This window comes from Tubulanus polymorphus, chromosome 4 (genome assembly GCF_964204645.1).
Source record: "Tubulanus polymorphus chromosome 4, tnTubPoly1.2, whole genome shotgun sequence".
Classification (NCBI taxonomy): domain Eukaryota; kingdom Metazoa; phylum Nemertea; class Palaeonemertea; order Tubulaniformes; family Tubulanidae; genus Tubulanus; species Tubulanus polymorphus.
The window spans coordinates 23632998-23649934 of NC_134028.1; the positions used below are offsets into that span (position 1 = coordinate 23632998).

At 41.3% G+C, this 16937-nt stretch overlaps 1 protein-coding gene across 1 annotated transcript in view; it reads left to right on the plus strand.

The window, feature by feature from the left end:
- LOC141904475 (uncharacterized) overlaps positions 1 to 16937 on the plus strand; it is a 50122-nt gene that overhangs the window by 13698 nt on the left and 19487 nt on the right. The window contains exons 15-18 of the mRNA XM_074793065.1: positions 575 to 778; positions 5946 to 6070; positions 7547 to 7658; positions 8999 to 9144. Coding sequence (XP_074649166.1) covers positions 575 to 778; positions 5946 to 6070; positions 7547 to 7658; positions 8999 to 9144 — 587 coding nt within the window. The remainder of the gene's footprint in view (positions 1 to 574; positions 779 to 5945; positions 6071 to 7546; positions 7659 to 8998; positions 9145 to 16937) is intronic.

A 16937-nucleotide genomic window follows, 5' to 3' on the forward strand; every position in this document is an offset into this window, starting at 1 on the left:
CAATTGACGTTTTAATGATCGTAAGCGTGACTTCGGAGACATTTCTCTCATGATTCGTAATCGTTCTCATTGCCGTCATAGAAAAATATCTGAACATACATACCTGCCAGATCAAGGTTGCCACCTGGAAATCAGGGAATGATCTTGCCTTTGAAAAAGTCAGGGAATTAATTGTAAAAAAGTTGAAATTCAGGGAAAAATCTAGGAAATTTGTTGAGATTGCTAGGGTGAGATTTCTGTTTCTGTCTAGATGTCTTCTCTATTTGACTGTTTTAAAGTTGGTCGGATTCTTAGCAGGTCAAGATTCAGGGAAAACAACCCTGCATGTCGTGGTATAGTTGGGGGAAAAGTGAGTCAAATATAAGTGGCCTCCCTGATATAGATTCCCAAACTTTACATTAGTTATTGTCAGTAGAGAAATTCCATCATCAATTTATCAGTCTAGAATTATCCTATATGCTATTGTATCTTATGATCATATTTGTATGACTTGTTAATTGAAATGTTATGTTAAAGTGACTTGTAAGCCGAGATGTGCATTTGATTCTAACGTGTGTTAATTGTTTTATTTCAGGTGTGCCCTTTCCCCCAAATCATCGGCTAATCATGAGCGAAGTTTACGATTCCAAAACGACAAAACCGAGGCCCGACGTTTTAAAGCAACACTTCATATTAGAAGGTCGCGTAACGGAGGACGTAGCGTTACGGATTATAAATGAAGGTGCTGCAATACTTAGACAAGAAAAAACTATGATAGAAATAGATGCACCAGTAACAGGTATGTCGAGTAACTAAAGCTATATGCCCTTTATCAGTATCAGATCCCACTCCCTCCCCCCTGCCCTGGTAGTTCGATAGAAACTAGTTATTTCCTATGATAAAACTTTAGTACTTTAGTTTGTTTTATCATAGGGAATTACTTCAGAAGCATTAATGACATTTGATTAGCAAACCCTGGTTCATTCTTGTTGGCTGCAGAAATTTGTATGCGGACAAGTCTTTATTTACACCTTTGCGGAATATCTTCTCGGGGTATGAGATCCTCGATTGTCAGTATCCCTGTTGTCAGTATCCCAGTTTGCCTTCGATTTAAGTTCCTGATCAATAAAACGCTGGAAAGAATTAAAATCGAACAGATCTTTGAATGGTGAAATCGGAATTTTCTTGTATATATGATCCCAGTGTCTAATGACCCTCAGTATTCCTGGACACTTCCAAAATCGAGACCTATTTATGGAATAAAAGTGGGCAAGCTTAATCTGAAATTTCACTTGCCCCTGAGAAGAATCTACTTGCCCTACACATGCTGTCCAACTGGTGGCACAATCATCCGTTGTATCGATTGGGAAAAAGCTTTGAGATGCAAAAATGCACTACTAGCATTACATGTCCAGGGCAATTGGACCGAAAGGTGTATATCGTATAGGGTCAGAGAAGTTGAAAGAGTTAATATACAGGGTGGTGGTGATGTATTGGAAACTACAGAGGCTCTCTAAACAGCAACAAGTCAGTTGAATCATCATGTGTGCGTGTGTGTGTGTGTGAGCTTTTTTACGGGGTATCATTGTTCCTCTCTTCCATTACAAAGCCAGCTATACAAGAGTTTTCTATTCGGTAAATCAGAATTCATTATGCAGACTGTAGGGCAATCTGTTTTCATCAGTCTCACAAACAGTGCAGCGTCTGTCTGTCCCTGCTGAAAATGGTTTCCCTATGTTAGCCGATGATAAGTAAAGCCGTTTTGTGATATCGCCCTCCGCCGGTGAATGATGTCCTAAAAGCGCGTTGATATTTGTGTCTTAGTTTAATGTTTAATTAATTTAGGAGCCGCTGGATTCGTGATTAATTACCTCGTGCCCCCGCGCGATCTAGTCGCGCCGCTGACTCTAAAATTTATACGCGTGTTGCCAACTCTTGATACGTCGGCCGTGCTGGTAAATCTTCGCCATCGCGGTAGTGACTTCAAATATTCATCTAACTGATGGGCAATACGTGTTTTCAGTATTAGGGGTTTAGATTAGAAATGATCAGTGGTTTATATTATCGGCAGTAGTGTGTCTCTATGTGTCCGTGTGTAAAGGCTGTCAATGTATTAGTTACCCACAGGCGGCTTACCGTTAACTCGCTGCCATCCCATGAATTTGTATTAGCGGATATAGAGAGGGGATTTGTGTGTATGATAAATTGATTGTGCGCGTCGCCGTCCACTGCCGGGGTTCGTCCGTCGACTTCTGCCGTCGCCTCCTCGTCCGTCGTTCGTGTTTGCTGTTTTATTTCTGTTGCTCGTCCTCGTATAGACCGCCCTTTTTCGAAACGCTAAAAGCTTCGATGAGATCATAAACGGCCAATTTTAGTCGTATGATCCTCGTCGCGAGCGTGCCTCGATCGTCGTATTTTATGTAGGCGCGCGCGAGATATTCTCGTGTAGCCAGGTTCATCTCTGTGCCACGCGGTTAAATCGTGTCTTCGCGAATGAATCGACCCTGAAAAAACAGAATCTCTGTTGATTAAAACTTTGTTTTCCTCCTACTCAAGACTTGATATTCGCTGCTGCTGCTGCTGCTGCTGATTATTACAAACGAGAATATCTCCAAGCGATATGAGATCCCGCTATTGTCAGCATCACCCCTCCTCCTCTCTCCCGCTGCGTCATAGTTTAATATCCCAGTTTGCGTTTGATTTAAGTTTCGAACCAACACGGTACAGAATTAGATTAAAAAAACTTTCTATTATCTAGCAAAATTTCTCGTCCTGTCAGTTTCATTTGGAGTTTTAGTATTCCAACAAAAAATCTACTACTGCGTCACTGAAGTATTTATTCACAGTCGCCCGTTACCTGCACACCCCCCCCCCCCATATAGTCCTGGAAAAACTTGATGACTCGAACAAAACTTTCAACAGTTCGCGCGTACGGTTGCAATGTCATGTGTTCCTATTGACGCGGTGACTAATGTTAGTTTTAGCCGGATATGTTGTATAATCTCTGTTCATCGCAAAATGTCAAGACGTGAAGTTGAGCTCTGTTCGTTCTGTGTCTTTGCGTATCGTCACCGCCATGAGCCGCAGCAGCAGCAGCAGCAGCAGCACTCAGCAGTGTGGGTAAAACGCGATGAACTGACGATGACTGGTGTAAAACTACAGGAAGAACCGGTATGATCTCACATCAGCGTTACTCTATTAGTGTCGTCGTCGTCGTTTGATCAAGGATCGACGGGATTTCATTAGGTTCATTCTATTGTGTCTCTTTATCATTCATCGTGACCCTTCTAAACCCTGTGTACACACGAGAGATGTAATCGTGTTTCAGCCTTCAGCCCGTGATTTTGGCCAGCTGGGCTCAGTTTGGATCCAAACTCGAGAGTTAAGCCATTAAAAATGAAATAATTTCAGGAGTAGGGCCTAACTCGTAACTGTGGAACTGGATCCTGGGGCCGGTTCCGAACTGGACCCTGGGGCCAGTTCCATAGTCGAGACTTAAGTCAAAAAGTGGTCTTAAATCCTAAGACTGGTCTTAAGCTGTTAGATTAGCTATATAACTAAGTTGGTCTAAGACTGGTCTTAAGTCTAAGCCATGACTATGGAACCGGCCCCTGGACCTTACACGGAGCCGATTTGGACAGGGTCGAATTTGGCCATTGTCTTCTTAGTTCACACGAAACGATGAACACAATTTGTCGTCGATTAGTCGTATAGATTTTTATCGTTCGATGTTCGATGTTCAGCTATCGACGCGTTGAGAAAAAATCTACAAGTGTGAATGGTTTAAATCAGTGAATGACTCTTCAACCTGTTCTCTCTCATTCTACCGTTCGATCGATTGAAAGCCCTTATTAACCAGACGCGCGACAGCGCACCGCGGTACACCGCAGTACACCGCAGTACACCGCAGTACACCGCGGCCGTGTTCATATCCTTCATATCCATTGATTTGCTCGTCACGTTAAAAATCTGTCGCTCCCATTTCAACAAGTAATGATCGCAACGAGAAAAAAAAACTAAAAAATGTTCATCTAGTCCAGGGTGGACTCTTACCTGGAAATCAGGGGAAACTCAAGGAATTTTAATTTCTTTGAAAAAAAGTCGGGGAGATTTCTTTTCCTAAAAAAAATGTCGGGGGATTTTGTAAAAATGCCAAGTCTGGGAATTCAAGTCAAATAAAAGTGGCCGCCCTGTTGTTGTTTGAATAGGCCCGGGTCGAGTCATGTCGCGTGGAGTTTAGCCCTCGGCTTTTCTTATTCTCGGCGGCGAGTAGAAATAAAATGTCGTATAGCACGCAGGAAGGAGTGTGACTTATTCGCAGCCGTGGAAACGACAAAAGATGATAAGCTGTAAGCGCGGCACGGGTTCATAAACATGTTTTAATGTTAGAGATGTCTTCGGGGTACGATTCAAAGCAGTCATTTATTTTTCATAAGAATGATAACGACTAGAGTTCATCGCTCAAACTAATGGTTAGTGATCACGTGCGACGAGATATTTCGATGCCTTCATATTTTTTTTTTGTCGAGTCTATTGTTTTTGGTAAGGTCTATAGCGGTGATCGCGCGCATCAGCCCCGAGTCAAATTTGGGACATGTCTTCTTAAGAGAGCGCGTTCACACGTAAACCACTCACTCGATACTTAACAATGCTTCAACGAAATGAAATACGTCACTGCCGGACCCTGTGATAATCACATGAGCACGGGTGTCGAACGGGCCCATGCCTGTTTGACCGAGGCCAAAGCCAAATTTTCACTCGGGTCTAATGATAGCGTTTGAAATGCAACTGGTTCCGGAAATGACTCACCTCACTTTGTTGAAGCATTGTTTAGTATCGAGTTAGTGGTTTGAACGCTCTTATTGGGCACAGAGGCTTAGACTCAATCCGTGCCAATTTGGCCCGGGCCAAATTATCTCTGTGTGATCGTGGCTATTGATTTGACCCGTGCTTCAGCAGGTACGGGCCCATTTGGCACCCGTGTCGAACAGTTGTTCCGGGCCGAAAACGCTTGTGTGATCGCGGTTTATATTATAACTTGTTTGGTAGTCATGGATATATCTTGATATTGATGCAAACGTTTCTGATGATGAAATGTAAAATGAAGCATCTCTTCCAAGCTGTTTGTTTCTCTCCCTCCCTCTCTCCCTCTCTCTCATGACAACAGATCTTGTTTTCTGACACTTCAACTCTCGCTAGTGCAAAATAAACCCGAGAAACGTCTTCATTCTTCTATGTTTCGGGTTTCCATTCATCAGTTTGAAATGGATGTTTATCGACTCCGCCGTTTCAGGCCTGTAGCCTGGATTTTTCAACTTGGGTGATAGGTCGAAATTTGACCACGCGTGCGACAGGAAGTGAAGTTGCCTTTTTTTAATCAAAATACTGTACACATTTTGTGCCCTTATATTTCAGGATGTTTAAGGCCTTCTTCTAAAAAGTATGAGTAATTCCTTACGGGGGGGGGGGCTCTAGGAAAACTCTAAAGCCTAGCGCACATCGACACTGCGGTTGGAGACAACTAGTTGCAAGGCAGTTTTCGGCGCATGAGAGGAACTGGCTGGATACGATCAGTTGCTTGAATGTGTCGATGTGAGCGAGCTTACCATTGGTAAGCGTCGATCTATCTCCAGTTCCAGCCAGTTGCCCATGTTCTACTTTTGAGCAACTGGTTGTACTCAATCGCAGTCGTATCCATCGATGTGCGCTCTGGATCTCGACGATCGACACGCGCCATGCAGTTGCTGCAACTGACCGGTTGTAACTAGATTTCGATGTGCGCGGGGTAATCGTTCGGTAGCAACTAGTTGTCTCCAATCGCAGTGTCGATGTGCGCTAGGTTTAAGGAGTTATACGAACCCCTGGCCTTGAACTTGATTTCAGATTCTGTCACCTTGCAGTCCTTACTCTATATTTGTGCTGTCCTTTGATTCGGATGAGCTCAAGTTTTCATTGTTTATTTGCAGTATGTGGGGATATCCACGGTCAATTTTATGATCTAATGAAATTGTTCGAAGTCGGTGGTGCACCACAGACTACACGCTACCTCTTTTTAGGAGATTATGTAGATAGAGGTTATTTCAGCATTGAGGTAAGTTCTCTACGCCCCGCTGTGTTTACCTGCTGGGTCCAGTTCCACAGAACTCTGAGTTGAGATTCGACTCATCGAAAATGAACTAACTTTAACTCACAGTTAACTCTAATTCACAGTGGAACTGGGTCCTGAATATTAGCCACATTCGCACTATTACTAGTATTAAGTCCGTTCTAATTTGGCCCGAACTTAGAACAGACAAATTTAGAACGATCAAATCAATGCAAAGCTTTCACAGACGTATTACGTCAGCTGCTGGCCCAGCTAGCTGCAGCACTGACTAACGTTACAGAGAAAAGTGTCTATTCACAGAGAAATGGTCGTTTTCAATTTCTGAAACAGACCTTTGGGATCAGTGAAAATTGGTCGTTCGAAAATAGATTAGACCAATTTAGTAATTAATGTTCGCTAGCATTAAAGCATGTGGTCCATTCTGAATCGTAATACGTTCTAGATTTAGAACTTAAGAAAGATTTAGTTCTAAATTTTACGTGACTACGCTAAATGTTGATGTTCGATTTGGACTAATATGGCGGGTAGAACTATGATCAAGACATACGTATATAACGGTTGAACAATACGCAGGTATATATTTTATTATACAGCGGTAATAGTCCCTGCGCGATAGAATGATGAATCACGGTGAAACAAAAACGTTATTGAAATCATATTCCCATGGTTGACATTTTTTGCATATAAATCGTGATCATTCGTGATCTATCATTTACCTCGGCGACGACGACGGCGACGACGACGAAGTTTTGATGCGATTGAATAAAAACCGCGAAGAAATGATCATCAACCGCGCGAATTGATGAATAGATCACTAACTCGCCGGCCGTGTTAATTCTTACGTTAACTCGACTTGTTATTTATTTTGGTGGCCTCGAAAAATTAAGATTTGTTCGCCGTTAAACTAGACACGATATATATTAATTACAATTCTAGAGAGAGTATCTTCTCAGGACATGAGACTGTCTAGTTCCTGTCAAAGTTCGGTGTTATTGAAGTTTGCCTTCGATTTTATGTTTCTGATCAAGAAAACGTGGCGGGAAGAATTCAATTTTGAAAACATTTTCTGATGACGAAATTGGAAATTAATGCGATGTACCCCGTCATGTACAACGGATTTTGACTTGTATTGGAATTTTTTCAAGGTGTTGCTTAGTCCTTTGCCTACAACGTGTGATTAAGAATGCTAAATAGTTCACTGATATTAGTCTTTTTACGCAATACTCGATAGCTTTTTAGCGCTGCCAATATTTCGCACACTAAGAAAGATCTAGGTTTGAAAAAATCTTTAGGAAATAGAATAAAGCTGTTTCTAATGTGTACCATGTAGCACCTGTAGAGTATGGCAGAATCTAGTTCAATGGGGCGATCCTTGATATATGGGCGATCCTGGAAATTTCCTTCTTTTCTTTTATTTGTTTGAATGCATAATTAATCATGTTTTTTTTTAAATCGTTTCAGTGTGTTTTATATTTGTGGGCGTTGAAAATCTTGTACCCTAATACATTGTTTCTGTTACGAGGGAATCACGAATGTAGACATCTTACAGAGTATTTCACATTTAAGCAAGAATGTAAGTAACAACCGATCAGGGAGGGAGGCATCGAGGGAAGGGCAGCTGGGGGAGGGAGGGAGGAAGAGCAGCTGGAGGGAGAGAGGGAGCGCAGCTGTCCACGAATAGCTAAAACGGTCCCATTTTCCGCGCTATATTTAGACGGAATAAATCCTCTTTCGTAATATCTGTTTATTCGACGGATTATTTCGTCCCGTTGTCCTTTATCGCAGACCACTCCTTATAACCCGCGCGCACACGTGTGTACGGGGACTGACGACAATTTCTTAGAAGCCTCGACCTTCGCCGCGAAATCAGCGAGAGTTCGAACTGAAAAACGAGCTGGAAATGAATCATTTATGTGACGAGTGAATTTCTCGTCAGATTGACAGAAACGCGAAACATTGCGGCTCACCACTTCACATGCGCCCGATCTGCTGCTTACACCAGTACCTGCAGAGAAAAGAGAGAAATTAGTTCGATACCGAGGACTGGCATTAACGCATAGTTCTGGACATTTAGAAAGAAATATAATCGGCATAATGGCTGAACTTTGACAAACAAATCGAATGATAATAAGCTTAAAAACCTCTGGATACAAATGAAATTTATTCATCAAGAATTAAGATTGAAAGCCACAATGTTTCAGATTCTCTCTAGAGACCGTCGTCACGTGTTGCGACGGTATATCTTCGAGAGGGCAGGGTTCATAGCTGTCCTTGAAGGTCCGTAAAAGTGTTGAAATGGGAATGCATCATTTCAAGGCCTTGAGTATCGTGGAATGGGCTCTAAAATCCTCGAATCATGGTCCGTCCTTGAATGGCATCAGTCATTAGTTATGATCTGCAGATCCAAGACATAAGTTCACTGTGACAGCTCTTGACATCTACTGATTATAAGAATGCCTGGAAATGTAGATTTCAGGATTCCCGGCAAAAGCGCGACGATTAATTCCTGGAATGGCAGTCAACAGAGTCTTTGAAAGTCAGTCATGAAATGAGATGACAGAGTCTGAAACGCCGTGTCATCTGATTTCAATTCTTCATGAATAAATTATCAGTTATTGTATGAAGTTGGTTTTAACCTAATCATCTATTCTTCTCACATTCAGGTTATTATCCTACTGAATTGAATAAGCTTTGATTCGTTTCATCCATAGATTAGCAAACTTATGGGGCCGGTTTTATAGACTGGTATCAACTTTAACCCGGGGGGGGGCTAACTCAATTCATTTTCAGTCAAGTTAACCCCCGGGTTAAAGTTAGCACCAGTCTATAAAACCGGCCCCTGGTTTTTGCAAATGCGTCTGGTCCTTCCCCCGAATTCGGTTGATCTCTTTAACTTTTTTGTTGCCGTTTCAGGTAAAATAAAATATTCGGAAAAAGTGTATGATGCATGTATGGAAGCGTTTGACTGCCTCCCGCTAGCCGCTCTTATGAATCAACAGTTTCTATGTGTACACGGCGGATTATCACCTGAAATTCACAATTTAGAGGATATTAAAAAGGTACGTTTCATCTCGCAATCTGCCAGTTTATTACTTTAGTTGTAAGCAGCGCGGTTTTTTCATACGTCGTGGCGTTTACGAGGAACAGAATCCAGTTTCACAGTAGATTCTTAGAAAGCAACTTATTTCAACCCGCGGTGGAACTTATCCCGGTTCACCGTTTGTTGTACGTTTTAAGTTCGACTTTAAACATTGGTTATGAAGTGTTGTAAACCTCGCCTTACTCGGACTTTTCACTGACTCGGGACTAAAACATTTGAAGTAATTGTTCCGACTTTCTTATTTTCCTATCGTTAACCTGGACTTACGTCGGACCAATCTCTGCGGTCCCAGTTAGTTCGAATTAGGTGAGGTTTACCGTAAAGTCAAACAGACTACTGTGGAACTGTGGAACTGTGGAGCTGGTATTCTATATTGTACCTATGATATTCACAATTCGAAAAAAAATACCAATGTTTTTTATTGTGTATTCTAAAGAAAATAAGTGATATGTAGGTTATAAAAATCATGAGGAAGCGCTGCTGTTGCGTGTATATCGGTATGTTGTTTGCGTAGCTCGATGGTTCTATTGTATTTGAACAAGCGGTTGATTGTTAGGGCTATCTCTGTGTGGGGGATTTCAGGAATCCAGTTCTATTCGTCGTGTTCGCAGCCCGTGTGACGTGACCTAAATCGTCGCATAGATGACCTTCAACTTTAAATGGCTTTACGAGTGGGGAAAGCAAATATTCAAATTCGAGGGCTGTCGTGTATGTCTTAGCGTATCGATATCATAGGCAGTGAGGTTTACCCCTTGCGGGTTGATCAAGTATTCAACTGACATATCCATTTTCACGTTTCTGAGTTGACACTATGTCAATAATTGCTGGCTATAAGTAAGTCATTTACTCCACACAGTCATGCGAGTTTGATAAATGATGGCGTATTTGCCGGGCGCGAAAATGTTAAAGGGCTACAAATTCGCAAATAAATTTTTTCGGTTATAGATTCTTGTTCGGACACTTCATCGTAGTTAGAGCCCAGTCACTCGGAGGACAAGGCTTGGACCTAATCTGATGACGGTTATTTATGTATAAATGTCTTCAAAATGCCCAATAGGCTCAGCGAAAGAATTGTTCGAATAGGAGGGTGCCTTTATATGCACCCTGAAATCTTCTAAATCCATTGATTAGTGGTTAAACTCGGGTAGGGTGACCACTTATCTGGAAATCAGGGGATTTTGTTAAAAAAAAGCTAAAAATCAAGGGAAAGTTTTGGAAATTTGTTGAGATTGCTAGATCACGCGTAAAATCAGTTTCTGTCTATGTTGTACGTATTTGACTGTGTTAATTGATTGGATTCTAAGCAGATCACGTCGGGGAAAACAACATACATGTCAGGGAGTAGTTGGGGGGGAAAGGAGAGTCAAATAAGTGGCCACCCCGTCGTAAAAATCAGGGAGAACTCGTAGAAAATATGGAAAATGGCTCGAGAAAAACTGATTAAAGATAAATCACAGTTATTCACAGTCACCGGTGGACTGACTGTACGCGGGAGCTGTGTTTATGTAGTTTTGACTGACTGTAAAATGTCACCTATTGCGCACCGGAGATGTGATTTCTTACGGACATAAATTCATAATCCGTCGCGCGTAAGTCATACGCGGTCGTAAATAACGTCTCGTCTCGACGGGTCGTTCGGAACTATGTATTCGACCGACGTGCTGTGGCCGTCGTCGATCGACACGTTCGCTACCCGGGTCTTCGATCGTTCGTTGTTTGTTCTGTCGAAAACAACCCTATAGAAATCGTTTTTTAAAGTTCGATTTGAAATGCTAAGATTTTCTAAGAAATGTCGCTGGCCGTGTGATGATAAAGTTCAGGTCTCTGTATAAACTGATTTTGATAGAGATCGTTTTCAGGGACACGATTTGTGTCCGAAAATTAGTTTTAAGTCGATGTAGGAAGATTTCACAATCGATGTAGAAAGATTCCACAGTCGATATAGGAAGATTCCACAATCGATGTCGGAAGATTCCACAATCGATGTAGGAAAGTTCCACAATCGATGTAGGAAGATTCCACAATCGATGTAGGAAGATTCCACAGTCCATGTACGGAGATTCCACAATCGATGAAGGAAGATTCCACAATCGATGTAGGAAAGTTCCACAATCGATGTAGGAAGATTCCACAATCGATGTAGAAAGATTCCACAGTCGATATAGGAAGATTCCACAATCGATGTAGGAAGATTCCACAATCGTTGTAGGAAGATTCCACAGTCCATGTACGGAGATTCCACAATCGATGAAGGAAGATTCCACAATCGATGAAGGAAGATTCCACAATCGATGAAGGAAGATTCCACAATCGATGTAGGCAGATTCCACAATCGATGTAGGAAGATTCCACAGTCCATGTACGGAGATTCCACAATTGATGAAGGAAGATTCCACAACCGATGTAGGGAGATTCCACAATCGATGTGGGAAGATTCCACTATCGATGTACGGAGATTCCACAGTCAATGTAGGCAGATTCCACAATAAGAAAATTTTAAAATTGGCAATTGGGAAAATTTGAGAAAATTGAAAAAAAATTACAAAAAAAGTGGAAAACCCAAGGAATTCTGATCATGGATTTCTTTATCAACGCATGGTTCATGAAAAATTACGGAATTGTAACATTTGAAACCTTTGTGTCGTAACCCGGGAATGCTCAGGGAATTTGTACATGGCATTAAGTGGCCATCCTTTGAGCGAATTTTAAAATGTATTTCGTCAGATTCAACTCGATGTTCTGTGATGTTGTTGCAGATCGTACACACACACACGTTTCATATATATGTACATCACCCATCATCAAGGGGTTCATGCAGTGTCAATCTGGGTGGGGTTAATATTCTATCTCTTCCTGTATCGTGTTAAATAACAAGGCCTTCGGTGTTGCATTTATGTTTGCATTATCACGAGTAAACGTTTTTTTTTGCGTTGATACTCAATTTCATGAAATTACCCTTTCATGTCCGTAAGATCAGATGTTCGTCGTGAGTTGAATATTAAGGGCGGACAAAAATTGCCGGTTCCACATGAGCTTGTTATGTAACTTCCTGCGTAAGAACAACAAGCTTAGATTTATCTTCATAATACATATCTTCGTAGACATGCCTTCGAAGTCAGCCGTACGGGGATTTTTAAACCCTATCTTAGAAATACTGAGAACATACCAGCAACGAACCCTCAATGCTGGCTGTTTCTGTTCTCAGAGCTGTACTTCTCTCTCTCCCTCCCTCTCTCTCTCTCTCGATATTCCATCTGTGTATATCGAGATCATATTTCAAAACAAATACTTTCATAACGCCGCTCCCTCACATGTACCGGGTGGGTACTGTATGCCTATTAGTCCCTCGCCGCTGCTGTTATGATATGCATTTCGAATCGGATTGCAATTACGCGTGATACTTAATAGATGTAAATATAAAAGCCATTAAATTCATAAAGCCCTCTCGATGGGCGATGTTGACGATGACGGGGATACCCTCCTCGCCCCTCGGTAAATTATACTCAATTCTATTGTTATTTCTAATGGGATTATTTACAGCGCTGTGGTTTTCAACTTCTGTTTGATCTGACTAGCCCTGCAGCGACTGCCAGACTGTACATGGTATAATCAGTACTACTGTGTTCAATGGTCTCTGTCCCGTTCGTCCGTTCGTTCGTTCGTCGTCGTGACTCAACTTCCAAACACTATTTATGGTCTCAGATAATGGCCTGATGTGACTGAAATACTGAACGCTCGATATAAAGAGGATAGAAATATCAGTTCCTGGAACGAAATCAGGATAGACATTGAATTCGATCTCAAAAGAATTAGTATTTTGTATGAACCCTGAAGTGTAGTATATACCAGGGTGATATTATGAGAGTCTTCGCGTTGCGGTGATATACAGAGTTGGCAGAATGGACATTAGTATCTCATCCGTATTTTATTATTCAGTATATAAAAGATCTGATCCAGTCGAATAGAATACATCAGTTTTATAGAACGATAACCACACTCAAACGTGGTGAACGGATAATTAGATAAAAACCCACTATCTACAGATTAAAAGAATTTAAAAACAAGAATTTATTTATTCAATCTAAAATATATATGAGACACGACGTTTCGATCTCACCCTAGAGATCATCGTCATTTTTAAATTCTTTTAATCTGTAGATAGTGGGTTTTTATCTTACATCAGTTTTATGTTTGACATTGACATCATTGACATCACTGCACCAGTAATAAACAGTGTTTCGTCTACGACATCTTCTATTTATCTCGGCGAGTTTAGAGATTATTCTTCGGCTTGATTAATTCGTCGTCGAAGCTGCTAGCCGCTGTCCGTCCGTCTGCCTGAGGTCGTCGATCGATCGATCGCCCGCCCGACGTTCAGCGATGTAAGAATCCGAACTCTTACGGCTGTACTTTTCGTCGGTATTATCGTCGCGGTTTGCGTCGATTCTCGCCGGTCGGTGAAGTGTCGTTCAGCATCGCGTACGTCCTGTGTGAGAACAATCGACACACATCGGTACACAGGAGATACGGCGAGATCCTCGAGTAGAGAACTAACGGAAAACGATATTAACCCGACATGAAACATCTCGCGCTGCATAAAATGAGTAACACCATCGTGATGATGGTGACAATAGCCGCGTTCACGCCTCATTATTTAGAACGTTTTAAATTCAGTCCGTTACGTTCTAGTGAAAAGTTCATTTTAAATTAAGCATTGACGAAACATTATTCCCTGTTGCCACGATAAGTATAGAATCCCACACTGTTAAAACAAAAGATGAAGTCAAGGGAAAAACATCAGCTATATAGGAATTTTTCGGACTTCATCTTTCGTTTTATCAGTGTGGGATTCTATATGTATCATTCTAAATTGTTCCCTTCCATTTAACTACGGACTGATTGAGAACGAATTTAAAAGAGAAGAAACCATTTCTATCTGTGCGAATGACAGTGAAAACTGCTTTAATTATCAATCAATCGCTGGACCAGTGATATCAGCTGATTTAGTAGTGTGTGTGACTGAGCAGCATTGATCTGGTCCGGTCTAAATTTGTCCGTTCCAGTTACGGAATAAGTGCAACTATTTTGAAAGTTTTATGAAAAGTGTGGAATTAATCCCTGCCACCTATTTGATGTGTATAAGTACCGCAGATTATAGCAGGACTGCGGCGACTTCAAGTCAACTGTTTATGAATTTATCTTTAACTGTCACTCGTACGATGATGAAAAATAGCGTCGCGCTCTACCGTTAATTTCCCTTGACAATGAGATAGGTATGCCGGATAGTTAATTAACTAGGGAAGGAAAAGCGTTGTCAGCTGAATTGCTGTTAGATAGAAAACGACAGTCGTCTCGCGAGCTGTTTACTCGTGACACAGTTGCTGTTGTGTCCATACAGTTCATATACAGTCGATGTTTCAATGTCTAGTACAATCTATGGTAGAAATAATGCAGTTCGATGTCGTCGTTTTGAAATGACTGCCGTCAGGTTTAAACTATATTTAGTCTTTAATATATATTTAGATTATTTATCGATGAATATTGTATATTTAGATAGTGACGTCATTTTATGGATTTTTATAGATTTTCATTCCTTTCGGGTTGTAAGAACTGCAGCATTTTGCCGTCCTATGTCCATGATAGCTAACGGTGCTGTGAGCCGGTGGTGATGGTGCTCTAGCATTGGTGCTCACTAAGACGATGTGTTCATATGTTGAGAAATTGATAATTTAATCAGAAGAGATTAGTAGTAGATAAATCATCGCTGCTGCAATGTTGATAACTTGGGGCAGGAAATATGATCAACATTTGATTGATGCAAGACTGCTGTTGCTGCTGCTGCTGCTGCTGCTGTTGCTGCTACTGCTACTGCTGCTGCTGCTGCTGCTTCTACTGTTTCTACCAGGCTTTAGTGGCATCTTTGTATGGCAGGTCAATATTCTGTCTAATGTCAAAGTCTTCACTTAGTTTTTGGTACGAGACCATTTTTGAAACTCTGGCCTAGTCAATGGGAGCAAATGCACAGATGAATATCTGGAACTGATAGATTAATCAACTTTGAAGTATTTGAGATACCTCAAAAAAGAATGGCACATGAGTCATGCAGTATGTTAATCAGTCACTGAAGGCTCAGTGGTAGCTGCACAGGGCTGTGGTAGCTGCGCAAGGCTCATTATTGGTAGCTGCACAAGGTTCAGTGGTATCTGAACATTCAAAGTGATGGCTGCACATGCTCAGTTGTACCTGCACAGGTTCAGTGGTACCTCAAATGGTTCACTGGTAGCTGCGCATGTTCAGTGGTAGGTGCATAAAGCCCAGTAAAAAGTAGCTGCACAGGGCTCAGTAGAAGCTGCACATGTTCAGTGGTAGCTGCAGTTAGCTACTGATAACTACGGTCATATGAATTTTATGGCTATCATTTATGTATTCATACGTGGCTTCAGTTATAATCTATTCATTAATCTCAGTCACAGTCACCTTCCTTGTGCTATTGCCTTATTCCACGGCGGAACCCGTTCCTGAGAATTTTCACATAGTTTTAGTCATATCCGCTTATGATTATATCGGAACTGTTTAGATGTGAATAGTTTGATGTTTAATATCGAGGATGCATTGATTGTGTTGTATTAACAGTGAATATCAGTGATTATCCGAGCATCGAGATATGTATCTATTATTGAAATTGCCGTGATTGCCATCACTTCTACTTGTAATCCGAAATCAGTCGGGCTGTGAAATTCAACCGCTGAGCGGAATTTCATTCGATATCTCGTTCGTTCTGATATCAATTCCTATCATTTTCACCTAGTAATGAATATCGTCAATGTATTTATTATAAGCGGTTGTAGCTTTTGATCCTTATATGTATAGAATAGAAAAGGTCATCTATGGCCCTCTTGACCGTCGCAGCGATTAGACCGCTTAGATGTAAATTTGACCCGAGCCTGATCCGTGCAAATTTGGCCCGGGCCAAATCGTCTCCGTGTGATCGCGGCTTATATCAGTAAAAAAGTGCCTGCGTTATCGTTGTTTCTTTGTTATTACGAAATAAGGAAGGAACGGAAATTATATGAATTAATCTGATATTTCTTACGCTGGTGTCGCGTATCAGAGACTGGTAGCCGAGTATCACTCTTTAAAGTACATATTAATGACTGATATTCCTGAAGATGGCTATTAGGTTACACTCGAAATGTCGAATCATTAGTTTGAAGGAAATTTTTGGATTTCATCTTTCTCGTTTCATTATTGTGGCATTCTATGTGTTATAATAAGTAATATCTAACGTAATAGTACACGCCACTGCAGCCAGTGCCGTGATATTCGTATTTCGATCTTTTATCGGTTGAGTCGTGCGAAATTATGAAATTTGACGATGATTTGGGCATCGTAGGAACTGTTGGGAATATTCTGAAATGATAATCGAAACGCACTTGGTAAATTGAATTGAATTCACCGCGCGGAGTCTGGTTAATGAATTTGTGTCGTTTGATTAGTTCAGATGTGAACTTCATGCGAATCACGTTTCAAATGATGGTTCTCATCAGTCAGTCTGCGTATTATGTATAGACTTTAGTGAGTCTTTATGTCAGTTCGGAATGTTACTGTGTTTCGCGGTCGGGAAATTCCGAAACTTATTCTGCGGTTGCTGTTATGCCTGGCGCATTCCTGGTAACCTAAAACAATGGCTACTTCACGGGCGTAGCCAGTATTTTATTCGTGGGTTAACTTATGGTGGACGTGTGGCGGTGG